Below are 13574 nucleotides of genomic sequence, written 5' to 3'. Positions count from 1 at the left end.
GATCATTCTCCTCTCCTCTCCTCTCCTCTCCTCTCCTCTCCTCTCCTCTCCTCTCCTCTCCTCTCCTCTCCTCTCCTCTCCTCTCCTCTGCCCAGTTGATGGAGATGATCTCTCTACTATCTCAAGACTGTGAGCTGTTAGACTGGCGTCAGTTCCTGCTCAGCGCTGCCCTCCCCTGGCCAGTTCCCTCCCTAACACAGCTGCTGGTCGTGCTGCGGCGCTTCCAGACAGCAGATGCCAACAACACAGGCTATATCAGTGAGGAACAGTATCTACAGGTTAGTCTCCTACACACACACACACACACACAGAGTCACACACAAAGAGTGAACTCTATACAGGGTGGCGTAGCAAGAAGGGAAACCCTCCTTCAGCCAGAAGGCCTGGGTTCATACCTCTGTCCTCCTTTATCACCAGAGTGAGCTGTGGTTTCCTAATGAGAGAGTCCAGCCTGTCCCTGAAGACCCATCTGAGCCTCTGCCTTATGACCGCCTGGCAAATCTACACAAGGTAGCTACTTTGTCAATTGTCAATTACGCCCCAAAGCTATGGAACACACTACCTATAGATATCAGGGAAGCCAGCTCGCTAAATATTTTTAAAAGAAAGCTAAAAACTTATCTCTTCACTTTAGCCTTTAACTCACTATGACTTTCCTGATACAGGCCTGAAACTCTTTTTTTTTGCATTTTGCTTCGCACTTATCCACTGCTACACTTCTTTTAAAATGTTGTATTTTACTTGATTTTATGCATTCTATGTACTCCATTTTTTTTTTACTTTATTTTTATTATTATTATTCAGTGGGTTTTATTTTCCATCTTATGTTATGCATTCCTCATATTTTTACTATTATTATTCAGTGGGTTTTATTTTCCATGTTATGTTATGCTCATTCTGTGTCTATTTTCATGTGAAGATGCATTCTATGTATTCTATTCTCCTCTTTATCTTATTTTCACTATCATTATCAAGTTTTATGTGAAGCACTTGGTGCATGTAATTTATTTGTGGTAAAGCACTTTGAGCTGCATTTCTTGTATGAAAGGTGCTATAAAAATCAAGTTTATTATTATTATTATTATTACTTACAATACTTTACCACCTAACGTCCACTCCCTAAGTCTGCCTTGCTAAACAAAGTTCACACCAGCGTTTTCCCTGGGCCATCCTACCCTGAAAAGCCCTTACTCCACCTAAAATACTTCAATTTGAATTGGTTTCAATAGAGAGCTTCAGTGTCACAACGTTTACAAACTGTTTCATAGGCATTTCCACCCTACCAGGGAAAAATTCTTGGGGAAACACTGGTACACACTACTAACAGAAAGTGGGAAAGTGAGTAAGAAACGCTGCGGTACTTATCCCACAATTTCTCCAGTGCAGCTGCTCAGTAGCCAACAGTAGAAAAGTGTGGTTGTAGAGCTCCCAGGTGTGAATGTGTGCAACAAAGTGTGAAGCATGGCACTGCTGAGCATTTGTGCCCACTCAACCTTCACTGGGCCAAAAAAGATAAAAAAAACAAAAAACAAAAAAAAACCTATGCACACAGCTGTCAGACCATAGGTTTCCTTTATGGTATCTCATGGTATCTCTATGGTATCTTTGCAAGAGGTTGGCAAGCTTGTAGATCATGGATGGTTGATTGAAGCTATTCATTTTCAGGGAGGTTGAACACTCTGGACAGGTCGCCACACAGCTAACACAGATAGACACACTTTGGGTAATTTAGAGTCTCCAGTTCACCTGACCTGCCTGTCTCTGGAATGTGGAAGGAAACCCACATGAACGCAGGGGGAACATCCACACAGAAAGGACTAGGAGCTTTACAATTTCCACAGCTACTACATTTCTACAGCTACTACATTTTAAATTCCCTGTTCCCTGTTTTCAACCTTAAAATGCAATCCTGCAGAGGATACGGTCTTCAACATGTCATCCTTTTGGCTTGCTGAACTCTTGAATAACCTGGGATCATTAAACTTCAATGCTTCATATGTACCTTCAAATAAACAAACCACACTGGAATTAATAAATCAAATAATGTATCGTTTTTCTCTGCCTTCCCTTCTCAGTTCTTTTTCCAGTTGTTTGCCGACCACTCTTGCTCTCCTCCTCGTCTGAACTATGTGTCCATGCTGCAGTACCTGGCAGCCCACCCTGACCCTGCCCAGGGCTTCATCAGAGCGCTCAGCGTGGTGCTGGGAAAGCATCTCAAGCACCCCTCAACCGGCCATCTCGTGAAGGTGAGCAAATGAGTTTACATAGAAAAGTGAATGAAATAGAATGCTTTTTAGAAAAGAAAATGCCATATGAAATACATCAATTAATTTAGCAAAAACATAGATAATTCTGTCCTCAAAAACTTAGTTGCTTTCTAAGCAAAGGTCTTCAGATCATTCAGAATTTTAATAGCAGCCATTTACTTTAATGCCAGCAATGATTTGGTATGTATGTATCAGATTTTTCAAGTGGTTGATGTCTTCATACTCTTCATACTGTATGTTAGCATGTATATAAAGCATGTGAGTGCTTCCCTTCAGCCCTACAAACTATTGTGTCTGTGCAATATATGCTTTTATTGTGTTTATGTTGTGCATGCAGTCTATGCCCAATATCGAAGAGGCTGCAGCATCTGGGTCCTCAGAACTAGAGGGAGAGCACGAGGAAGAAGAGGAGGAAGAGGAGGAAGAGACTCTCGGTGGATCAAGCAGTTTGTCGGGGGAGCAAGGAGTGTCCCTTCCTGCTCTCCTCACTGTCATCTGCCACAAAGGCACCAAGACAAAAGGATACAACCGCTTCCTTCCAGGCTGCGAGAGCCGGGAGGAGCACACTGAGGTAGAACGCTGAGCCAAGTAGTCCCAGCTTGAGCCAAGTTTCACAGAAGTAAACAATTCATTAGGATGACATTGAACCAGCAGTGCCCTACAAATGTGAACTACTTTTTTGTGTCTTTTAAAGGTGAAAGGTTATGACCAGGGTTTAGATTCCAAATCAGCAAAGATACAACCATATCTGCTTTTGAATGATATACAGTGCAATTGTGTACCAGCACTTCTTTTGTTGGGGCAAGAGATAAACATTTAAGTCATTTTTCTAGGCTGTAAATATCAAAATAAGAGCCAATCTTAAAATGCAATACCTGTTACAAGTTATTCTGGAATGGGCTCAGGAGTAAACTTTGGTCCCAAAACCCCAAATTACCCCATATGACCTCAACTAATTTACATTATATTTTACTTACATTCTCTTTTATTTCTTGTTATCTAGTATCTGCGGTATGCATTTTCAGTTGGGCTACAAGCCTGTGGACCTATTTACTGTATATAAACCAGCTGATATTACATTTACTTTGTCCTCATAGTATTGTTTTCCATCTCTGCTGGCCTCTAGACCCTGGTGCGTATATTCAGAGAGCTGGGCTACAAGCCTGAAGACCACGTCCCGTTCTCAGTCCTCTCTCAGCATCCTTTCACCCAGGGCCTGATGGAGGGCTCAACACACCACCAGCTCATAGTAAGTCTGTATGCATTTATCATCCATTCCTCTACTGCAGTGTTTGTTGTATTTGGACCTATAATGGGTTACTGGTGTCTGGTATATTTCTGGAAATGTTCAAGAACCTCTGCCCTACAGAAGAAGTCGTTAAGAAACCTCCATTTTGGAGTCCTAAAGGAATGTGTTTTCCCTTTTCACCTTCCTCTTCTCACCTCTCACCCCCTCGCCATCCTTTATTCTCTCTCTCTCTTTTTCTTTCTCAGGACATTCACAGAGTGCTGCGGGCCCATCATGATGAAGGCGAGGTGCAGAGCTCGACAGTTTGCTGAACGATAAGACGCACATACCGTTCTCCACATCATGGCCTAGCATTATCTTTCTGCACAGAATTACATGGTTGAAAACAAATACATAGTCTTTGACTTAGAAAATAACGAATAAGATGATCATTTAGCCATTTTGAAACGAAATGAAATACGTTTGGAAATATTCTCATGATTTGTTTGAAATGATTACTATATGCTTAATTGTTCTTTTAATTCTGTATTTGAGTATTGAGTCAATAAATTTGCAGCCATAGTAATTCGATATTGACCTAATTCAGTTGTCTCATTTTATAGAAAAGTCTATGATTGATGAAGATTGGAATGACAACATAATGATTGAAATGACAACAATAACATTAGTGATGGCAGGATTGACCCCTCTGACTCTCTTTCTCTCTCTGATACACTCCAGCAGTCTTTCTGACTGACTTGTTTTTCTAATGACCTCTCTGACGCAGCCAAACATTGGTTCGGCTACAATGAGTTCATTGTCCAGCCTAACCTACATGTCAAGCCTGACTTGCCAGCAACGGCCTGCCAGGACTCCCATAACCCTACCACAGCCCATTCAGCATTAATGTGTTATGCTAGCTAGTCTATTTAGCAGTCACTGCTGCCTGTGTACCCAATTAACCCAATGTGCATGTTGATTGGAAATTTTTTTATTAATGTTATCAGCTAGCTTTGCTTATTCCTAAAGGCATTATTGCATCATTATTCTGCTAATTTGAGTATGGGTGCCATAAACAGATGTCAGTCAATCAAATCCCATATTTATGGATCTTCTTTTCCAGAGATATAGATAGATGTGATGTGAGAAATAGTTTCTACTTTATTCCTTGTGGCAGCTTCTCTCAGTTCACTAGCTAGCTACTGTATACTATATTGTGATTGAAGTCATCCATACATGCATTTATTTCAGTATTACCACAAACAGTTGATACTGAAACATCTTTCTCACCCTTTCTGAGCCGTCCAGTTTGTAACTCAGGGCTTTCTGTTCTAACCCTCTCCACTCTCGCCCTAGACCATATGGTTATCCTCTACATGATACTAAATTTGAAAGTCTGTTTTTCTGCAGACATGTTTGAAATACTGCAGATGCCCATCATCCCTATAAACAAATGTGATGATATTATTTGTGATTTTTCCCATTTTTCTGTACAAATTTTGGGTAAGATTGTGTCAAACTGACTCAAGATCAGAATTAGCATTTTCAGCAGATGGAGGTAAGGTTGATGACAGTTTTAATGAGATATTTCATTAGTCAGCATACAGTGTTTTTGATGTGGTATGATCTGAACCTAGTCTATTCTATACTATAATTGAACTTTCTATCGAGTGTGATTGCAGAGGGTACAACGATCAGACAACTTCATTTTAACAAATCAGACAAGCACCTTTGCGGTGACAGCTCCCCTGACAGAGTAACTTCAATTCCAGTGTAACTTTTCCCTTTGTCTTTTCTCTGATACAAAGGGGGGTGGGACCATACCCTCTCTCTCTCTCTCTCTCTCTCTCTCTCTCTCTCTCACTCTCTCTCTCTCTCTCTCTCTCTCTCTCTCTCTCTCACTCTCTCTCTCTCTCTCTCTCTCCCTCCCTCCATTTCTCCCTCCTGGACTTTCGAGTGTCTGACTTCTAGAGAAAACAGAGCTGCTCACACATCACATATACAGACACATTCATACTCGCAAACTTGCACTCAAAACCTGGATTGATTAAAGCAGGATTAAAACAACACCCGAACACCGGACCTTTTCCATTTAAACTAAGCATTTTGGATCCATCTTAGGTGCACTAAATGAGGATTTTGGATTTCCCCCACTTGACACTGTAGAGTGTGTAAAAGAACCTGGACTCCTGGCTGAGTAGGATCTGAGATCTCACCACTCCATCAGAGAGAAGACTTTCAAGACCGAACCTGCCGCTCATACAGAACGATTTTAGCAGGAACGTGATTTTCTTTTCTTTATGTTGGTAATCCTGGGCTTTGTACACACCAGGCCTATTGATTTCTTTTGGGGATTCTAGTTTTCTTGCTTTCCCCTCCATAATTTCCTACTTCATATGCCTTGTCTGGATCACATCTGTATTTTATACCCTTTATAACCTTTCACATCTCTCCCACTTACTCATTCACATCATTTCAATTGATTTTTGAAAGCTTTTCAATTTATTTTTGGAAAGTGTATTTTTTCTTTTTTCAAAGTTCATCCCATTGGAAGACTATTTTAGGAACTTTGGCTGCCTGTCAGTGTGTCATACTGTAATAACAACATGGGGATTGTGTTTTTGGTGTTTTCTCTCCTGGCTCTCCCTCTCCTTCAGTCTGCCAAGATCCTGACTGTCTGTCTCATTGGTGAGTAGGGGAGCAGTGATAGTAAAAGTGTAGTAATACTGATATCAAATATTTGTTCAAAAATATGACAAAAATTTCATATACACTTTCCAGACTGGTGAGTCAAGTAATAAAAGTCAACTTTATTATTTGGCTTTGCATTCCCAGACGCATTTTTGTGAATGCACACACTTAATCTTATATAAGGTGAGAGTACAATGACAGGAATAGGTGATCTGATTTTTTTTTTTTTTTAAGTTACTGATCATGTAGAGCAGATTGGGTAAATTCTGTTGTAGCAGAACTGAAATGAAAGAAATGAGTCGATGTGTATGACATGGGTATTAAAATAATATGTTACAAACAGTGAATAAGGCTTTTAGAAGGCAGAGTGAGTAGTATAATGATTGTTAGAGATTTCCCTTCTTGTTTCTTGTCTCCTCTTGTCTCCAGGGGGAAGTCACTACTTGTTATTGGATGAGATCTCTCATAACTTCTACCAGCGTGGCCACGAGGTCCGCATGCTCTTGCAGCTGGGCAACCCTCTTATTACGGGTAAACATACACACACACACACACACCCTCAAACACACATACACACTTTACAGTGCTTTCTCTCTTTCTCATTCTCTCTCTGATTCTGTCTCTCTTACATTCTTACATTTAGCCTACAGTATATGCAACTATGCCATACAGGTCTTTGTCTCTTTCTGTGTCCTAATCATATTCATCCATAATGCAGATACACAATTACATTCACTTGCTTGACTTGGCAACAACTGTTGTATTTTCCATAGGTTTTTCCTATGCAGGCCGTGCAGACAGTTACCAGACTAGCACCTGGTCTTTAGGAGAGAGCTACATTAAAGAATACAATGGCTGGTTCCTGGAGCAACAAACACAGTTTTTACAGGGCAGGTACATTGACACAGTTTTATGTTAGTAGAGATAGGAGACTTGGGTTGATTTACAGCCCCGGTTGTAGCTCAGAAATACTGACTATCACTGCTGTATCTTTACTACTCAAATCTGGTCTTGAACTTGAGTCCGGTCTTGCATTAGCATTTTGAAACTTGTACCTGATTTGACCTAGTTTGTGTCTTTGTTGGACTTTACTCCTGAATCTGCCGGGGCCAATGACAATAATCTCAAATAGTTATGTGAAAATCACAAGATGCACATTCCCTATTGATCTTTCTGTGAGATATAAGCTCTGCTTCAAAAACTATAGCACTCCAGAGCAGCATTATCATATTATCACATTAGTTTTGAATGACATGGTAACTGTTTTGTTTGGTTCTCAAATAATACTTGCTCTGGTCTTGGATTTGACCCCAAATGATCGTGGCCCGAATGAGGAAGTGGCTGTGAGTGCCTGTTCATGCTGTGTTACATTCTTTCATTTAAATTTCTTTGATAGGTTTTTCCATGATATTTCTGTCCAAGGTAATTGCCTGTCAACTATATCAACCAGGATGATTAGTATTATGAATATGACAGTAGCCTAAGGAGGTGATAATATTGTGTTATCTGAGTAGACCGAGCTTGAGTATCCACCTGCTGCCTTTATAAGTGGAGCATATGGTCTATTTTAGCTTCACCTGACTCTTGTCCCTCTTCACTCCGCCTGCCTCTGTCACTATTTATCTTTCTCTCACTCTGTCTTTCTCTCTCTCTCTCTCTCTCTCTCTCTCTCTCTCTCTCTCTCTCTCTTTCTTTCTTTCTTTCTTTCTTTCTCTCAGGGATAACTTCACTAACTTCTTAAACTTCATGGGCCATCTGTCCTACCAGTGTGACAGGCTGCTGGGGGATGGAGAGATGATGGCCTTCCTGCAGGGGGAACGTTATGACATCGCCATCCTCGATGCTTTCAACCCCTGCTCCTTCATCCTGGCACGCAAACTTGGTAGATCTACTGCACAGATTCATATTTTCTGAATTTCAAAGGTTGCTGATAGTCTGTCAGCAGTAGGGTTGGGATAATATGTTGAAATGCAATGCTTTTATTACATCGTATCATGGTTGTATCGAACCGTGAAGCCCATATTGCGCATCGAATCGTATCGTGAAATAAACGTATCGTCCCATCCCTGATCAACAGTCATGAATAAAGCAACATCAGCTCAAATCCTCTATGTCTTTTACTCTATTTTCTCCAGGTGTCTACTATGTAGCCTTCTATCCCGGCACTCTGAATGGCCCTCTGTCCATCGCCCTCCCCAGCCCGCTCTCCTATGTCCCGGTCTTCAACTCCCAGCTGTCCGACCACATGGACCTCTGGGACCGTGCAAAGAACCTCCTCTACTCTCTCCTGGCTCCCATAGGTAAGAATGGTGTATCACTGAGGAGGTGATCACATACTGTCAAAGATGAGATGGTTGTTGGTTGGGTGTACATTGTGAATGTTTACATTACCCCCGTTCGCTCTATTATGTGCTATTATCATTGATCTATCCCATTATTATTTGCATCTGCAACAGCCCAATTTCTCCATGGAGATCATTAAGATTAAACTTTACTGTTAATGGCATTTTCCTGAGTCACCCATGTAGTTTCCAATGCATCCTGATAGATTTCCCAGTGAAGTATTAGTTGCAACTTGCAAGTACGTGGAGGTTTGGCTAATACTGTCTGACAAAAAAATACTTATAGCAGGTAAAATCTGAGTGACTGGAGGCTTCTTACTGTTGCAACTTCTTTTTAGATATTGTGCTTTTTAATTGCCTACCTTTCCTCCTGGTTTTCCCCCCAAGGCCAGGAACTGGTGTGGGCGAAGTTTAGGGAAGTAGCGGAGCGCCACTTAGGTTCAGGCTCGCCCCCCGGTGGTCTGGAGGAGTTTTACCATGGAGCCGAGCTCTGGGCCTTCAACACCGACTTTTCCCTGGAGTTCCCCCAGCCTCTTATGCCCTACACCGTGTTGGTGGGAGGCCTGCTGAACAAACCTGCCAAGCCTCTGGATCAGGTCTATTCTATTCTATTCTATTCTATTATTCTAAGTGTCAGTAAGATTTGAACATAGAAAAGCTGACATGAAGAAGTCAGAGTCAAGTTTTTAAATTAACTGACCTCCTTCTTCACTCCTTCCTCCTCTCCTCTCCTTCCCTCTCCCACTTCCCTCTGCACTTCTCACCCCACCCTTCCTTCTCTACACTCTCATCCTCCCTCTGCCCCCCCCCCCCCCCCCCCCCCTTCTCTCTCAACCTGCTTCCCTCTACACACTTCCTTCATTTCCTTTCCCCTCCACCCCCCATCCCCGACTCCCCGCCCCCTCCTGACACTTCAGGACTTGGAGTTGTGGATCTCAGGTTATGGCGAGGCAGGTTTCATTGTGGTGACCCTAGGTCTATGGTCTCTTCCGTCTCTGTGGACCGTCTGCTGGTGGATCTGACTGCGGGCTTCTCCAGGGTCCCTCAGGGCGTCATCTGGAGGTAAAAGCATGATGAGATTCACATAGATACGAAGAAATTGGATTTTTAATTGTTAACCCTACCCAAAAAAGCACATAGAATCCGAATTTTTTTCAGACAACTATGACAAGATCAAATCTGTCCCACAAAGACAGAAACAAATTCAGTATTCCTATTTATTTAAAGGTTCCAGGTAGTTCCCATAACTTGCAGTGTTTTTCCAAACTTAGGTATGACCCCGAGCGATGGCCGTCTCACCTGGACACTCCTCCCAACCTCAGGCTGGTGGACTGGCTGCCTCTGAATGACCTGCTGGGTAGGAATAGGGGCCAGGAATAGGCGTCATTGTCTAAGTCACCATTGTACATCTTTTCTGAATCAGTATTGCATTTTACTCTTTTAACAGCCAACTCTTCTAAACTTAGCTCCTGGTTCCAACTAGATAGGCAGCTTATATGCAAAATACTAGTTACCACACTGTTCAATGTGGCCTCTAACGATTGAGAGGGGACCAAAGTGTTGAATTTTAGAAATGTGTCCTGTCAGGCAGATTGCAGTAGGCCTAGTACTGAGCGACTGCAACACAAGCAGGAAAACAGTGAGATTTCTATGATGATTGCATCTGTATGAGTGTATGAGCTGTTATCAGTCTGTACTACACACAAATATTCTTTCTTCCTTTACTCAGTAATGTAACTTCTTCCTAGTAAAGACATTCTGTCCTGTAAAGGTATCAATTAACTGCAAACCCCATCTCTCTCTCTCTCACTCTCTCCCTCTCTCTCTCTGTGTTTCTCAGGCCATCCTAAAGCCCGTCTCTTCATCACCCACGGTGGTCAGAACAGCCTGCTGCAGGCGGTGTACCATGCTGTTCCTGTGCTGGGAATCCCTCTGTTTGGAGACCAGTTTGATAATGTGGTGAGGGCCGAAGCAAAGGGCCTGGGCCTCACCATCAATCCCACCCACATCACCAGGGAACTGCTCAGCTCCACGATTCACACGCTCACACAGGACAGCAGGTATGGAACTGCCACGGATGGATGGATAGATGGAGGGATGGATGGGTGCCATTGATGATGCAGTTAAGAAGTATAGAGAAGTCTGTAACCACTTGCTTCCCCTCTCTTCTTCTTCTCTCCCTCCTTCCTTCTCCTTTCCCCTTCCCTAGGTTCAAGTCTTCAGCCCTGTCCCTCAGCAGGATCCACCGATCACATCCTGTCCCTCCAGGCCTCCGGCTCACTCAGTGGGTGGAGCACATCCTGCACAGTGGAGGTGGGACTCACCTGCGGCCCATCTCACTCACTCAGTCCTGGTACCAGAGGTGCCTGCTGGACGTGGTGCTGCTTTTCTCCCTGGTGCTGCTGGGACCTGTAGTTCTCTGCTGGGCTCTATGTAGGAGCAGGAATAGCAGGGATGAACACAAAAAACTACAATAATGGCACAAAGCTCTCACTCAGGGACACTGTTCAAATCTATACCTCAGTTTTGTGTGACTTGTTTTTCGGGGAGTGTATTGTACACTGTATGAACACTGTATAAATTATCATGACTGTTTTTAAAATCTAATTTGTTGCTGCTCTAAAATGCTGTAGGCAATCAATCAATAAATCCATGCTTGATGATGAATAGTAGTTGAATCATATAATTCACTCATTCATCATCAAATAATAAAGGGGCAGCAGGGTGGGATAATGATTTGGGAGACCTTCCCTTTACCACAGGACCTGGGATCAAGCTGCTTTATCAGCAAGCATAAGTGTCCTTTAGCAAAACACTGGATCCCTACCAGGTCCAAGGGTCCTGTTCTGTAGCTGACCCTGACTTCTGACCTGGGGGAAACTGAAAAATAAAAATCAATACAGTGTCACATGAAATGGGCCTGCTCTCTTCTGACAAATGTTGTGGGGGAAAAAACAACCATAAAAAGCCGCTTTTGGTTTCAGGTAAAAGTGTTCCACAGTCTGCAAACGATTTTCCGGATCAATGTAAGAGTTAAAGTAAGATTACTTTTACTGGCCTATTACTGAGTAAGGATTTTTTTCCGTTCCTCTTCCCTTTTTCAGTATAGAGCAAAATTACCCTTCAGTTCTGATCTGGGGTCAGCTTTGTCATTTCTCTGTTCATTGTTAAACTCAGGGAAAGCGTCGCCCTTTCTCTGTCCCCATTTTGAGATAGATGCATACATAGATAACATACATACATACATACATACATGCATGTAACATACATACATATACAGTGTACAAAGTTTTTAGCATGAAAAATAAAGCAACAGAGGGTTGAGATGCAAAAACAATTAAGACAAATATTTCCATGAATCTAACTTGAAAATATAAAGGTGAAGGCACTTTTATTATTATTGCAAAAAAGTCAACATAAAGAAACAACAGTTTTCAGAACCTTTAGTGTTGCTGAAACCTTTTTCTTTAATGCTGAGCACTTTTTGTACCAGATTCATTCTTAGTGGAATAGTCATTATGCCAAGTGTCTTGCCCTCTCCGTTCCCAGCGCCACTGTGTCTACCAGTCGCCTCATTTGTACTGCAGCGCCACATTGTCCAACACCTCTCTGCTGCTTTGACCTGGCTGTGCTGCAAGCCAGGGGTGGCTGGCTGTACACACACACACACACACACACACACACACACACACACACACACACACACACACATACACAGATACACAACACACACGCTACCCTATCACGGCTTGTTGCCATTTTGAAGCAAGCAACACAGAAGCATGGCTTGGTTAGGGTGACTCTGTGTGTATGTGTGTCTGTGTCTGTGTGTTTGTGTGCATGTCCTTGCTTGCATGCTTTGTGTGTGTGTGTGTGTGTGTGTGTATATGTATGTGAGTAACAGGACACACTTGACCCTTCTATAATCTGCTCTACATTGCAAAGGCCGGTATATGTGTGTGTGTGTGTGTGTGTGTGTGTGTGTGTGTGTGTGTGTTTTGGGTAGCATTATGGTCTACTGGCTCTTCAGTTATTAACCACCAGCACCACCTGCAAATCCCAACTCTGACCCCCACTCCCCCTCTGCTGCCTTGCTCCGAGTCTCCTTCCCCTTCTTCAGCGAGACACGAGCACAAAGGCAGCAGCACTCCGATGTTCACGGTCAGCGCTCCGGCCTGACCGGGCCTGCAGGACCCCCTCTGCTCCGCTCCCCGCTCCGTCCTCCCCCCCTCTCCCTGCATCTGTGTTGGGGGTTAGCAGGGAGGAAAATATAGATTAGCAAGGAAATAATGACCAATTAGGACGGCTTGTTCTTTGCCCATTCAGCTGTCCGTTCCTTGGTTCTTTCTCTGCTTTTCATTTGTCTGTTTGTCTGGCAGTTGCAGGTGCCAGTGAGTCTTCCTCTGTCTCGCACGCAATCTGAAACGAGCAGGGCAAAACAGACGAGTCCATGACAAGACCGGACAACGGACAAAAAAAGAAAAAGAAAAAGACTATAAACAAGCAAACTAGAACAAGGCAGAATAGGAGAGAACAGAGCAAACAAAGCAGAACAAAGCAGAGCAGAGCAGAGCAGTACAGTAGAGAAAGGACAGGACGAAACAAAGCAGAAAGGAACAGAAGGGAGGAGAGAAAGAGGGCAGAATAGCACAGAATAACACAGACAGCATAGCAGAAGACAAATGTCCACAAAATTGTAACTAGGTTTTGACTGAATTAACTAGAATGGTGGAACTGCACTTTTACAATTCTGTTTATTTATTTATTATTTTGGATTTGCAAGTTGGGAATTTTAAAGCAGAGAATACATAAAAAAAATTAGACTGCAGATTTATGTGAGCCACCATAGTAAAAAACAAAAGTCAAAGATCTATCTCATAGATGTTACACCTCAATTATTCTATTCTGTTCTGTTCTATTCTATTCTATGTCTGGTCTGGTCTAGAATATTGATGTGTAAAATCCATTTTCCATCCCTTTTAATCTGTTGATGTGTAAAATTTAATCTTTGCCGAGTAATATTAGGAAAGTAAGAAATATTCATCA

At 42.6% G+C, this 13574-nt stretch overlaps 2 protein-coding genes across 2 annotated transcripts in view; both read left to right on the top strand.

Annotated features, from left to right (window-relative positions):
* The window catches only part of spef2 (sperm flagellar 2), a 32856-nt gene extending 28908 nt beyond the window's left edge, over positions 1 to 3948 (top strand). The window contains exons 31-36 of the mRNA XM_071537537.1: positions 96 to 278; positions 418 to 510; positions 2076 to 2246; positions 2605 to 2838; positions 3394 to 3516; positions 3762 to 3948. Coding sequence (XP_071393638.1) covers positions 96 to 278; positions 418 to 510; positions 2076 to 2246; positions 2605 to 2838; positions 3394 to 3516; positions 3762 to 3827 — 870 coding nt within the window. The 3' untranslated portion in view covers positions 3828 to 3948. The remainder of the gene's footprint in view (positions 1 to 95; positions 279 to 417; positions 511 to 2075; positions 2247 to 2604; positions 2839 to 3393; positions 3517 to 3761) is intronic.
* Positions 3949 to 7932: 3984 nt separating this feature from the next.
* Positions 7933 to 12707, top strand: LOC139659311 (UDP-glucuronosyltransferase 3A1-like). Its single transcript, XM_071537535.1, is given in 9 exon segments — positions 7933 to 8068; positions 8322 to 8486; positions 8916 to 9124; positions 9446 to 9503; positions 9506 to 9590; positions 9800 to 9885; positions 10369 to 10588; positions 10738 to 10961; positions 12649 to 12707. Coding segments are annotated over 9 exon segments (1242 nt in total).
* Positions 12708 to 13574: the final 867 nt, after the last annotated feature.

Source organism: Centroberyx affinis, unplaced genomic scaffold (assembly GCF_046629955.1).
Source record: "Centroberyx affinis isolate AG114_WGS23_722 - 3 ecotype Tasmania unplaced genomic scaffold, CSIRO-AGI_Caff_v1 ptg003065l_1, whole genome shotgun sequence".
Taxonomy (NCBI): Eukaryota; Metazoa; Chordata; class Actinopteri; order Beryciformes; family Berycidae; genus Centroberyx; species Centroberyx affinis.
This window is presented reverse-complemented; position numbering and strand designations above follow the sequence as displayed.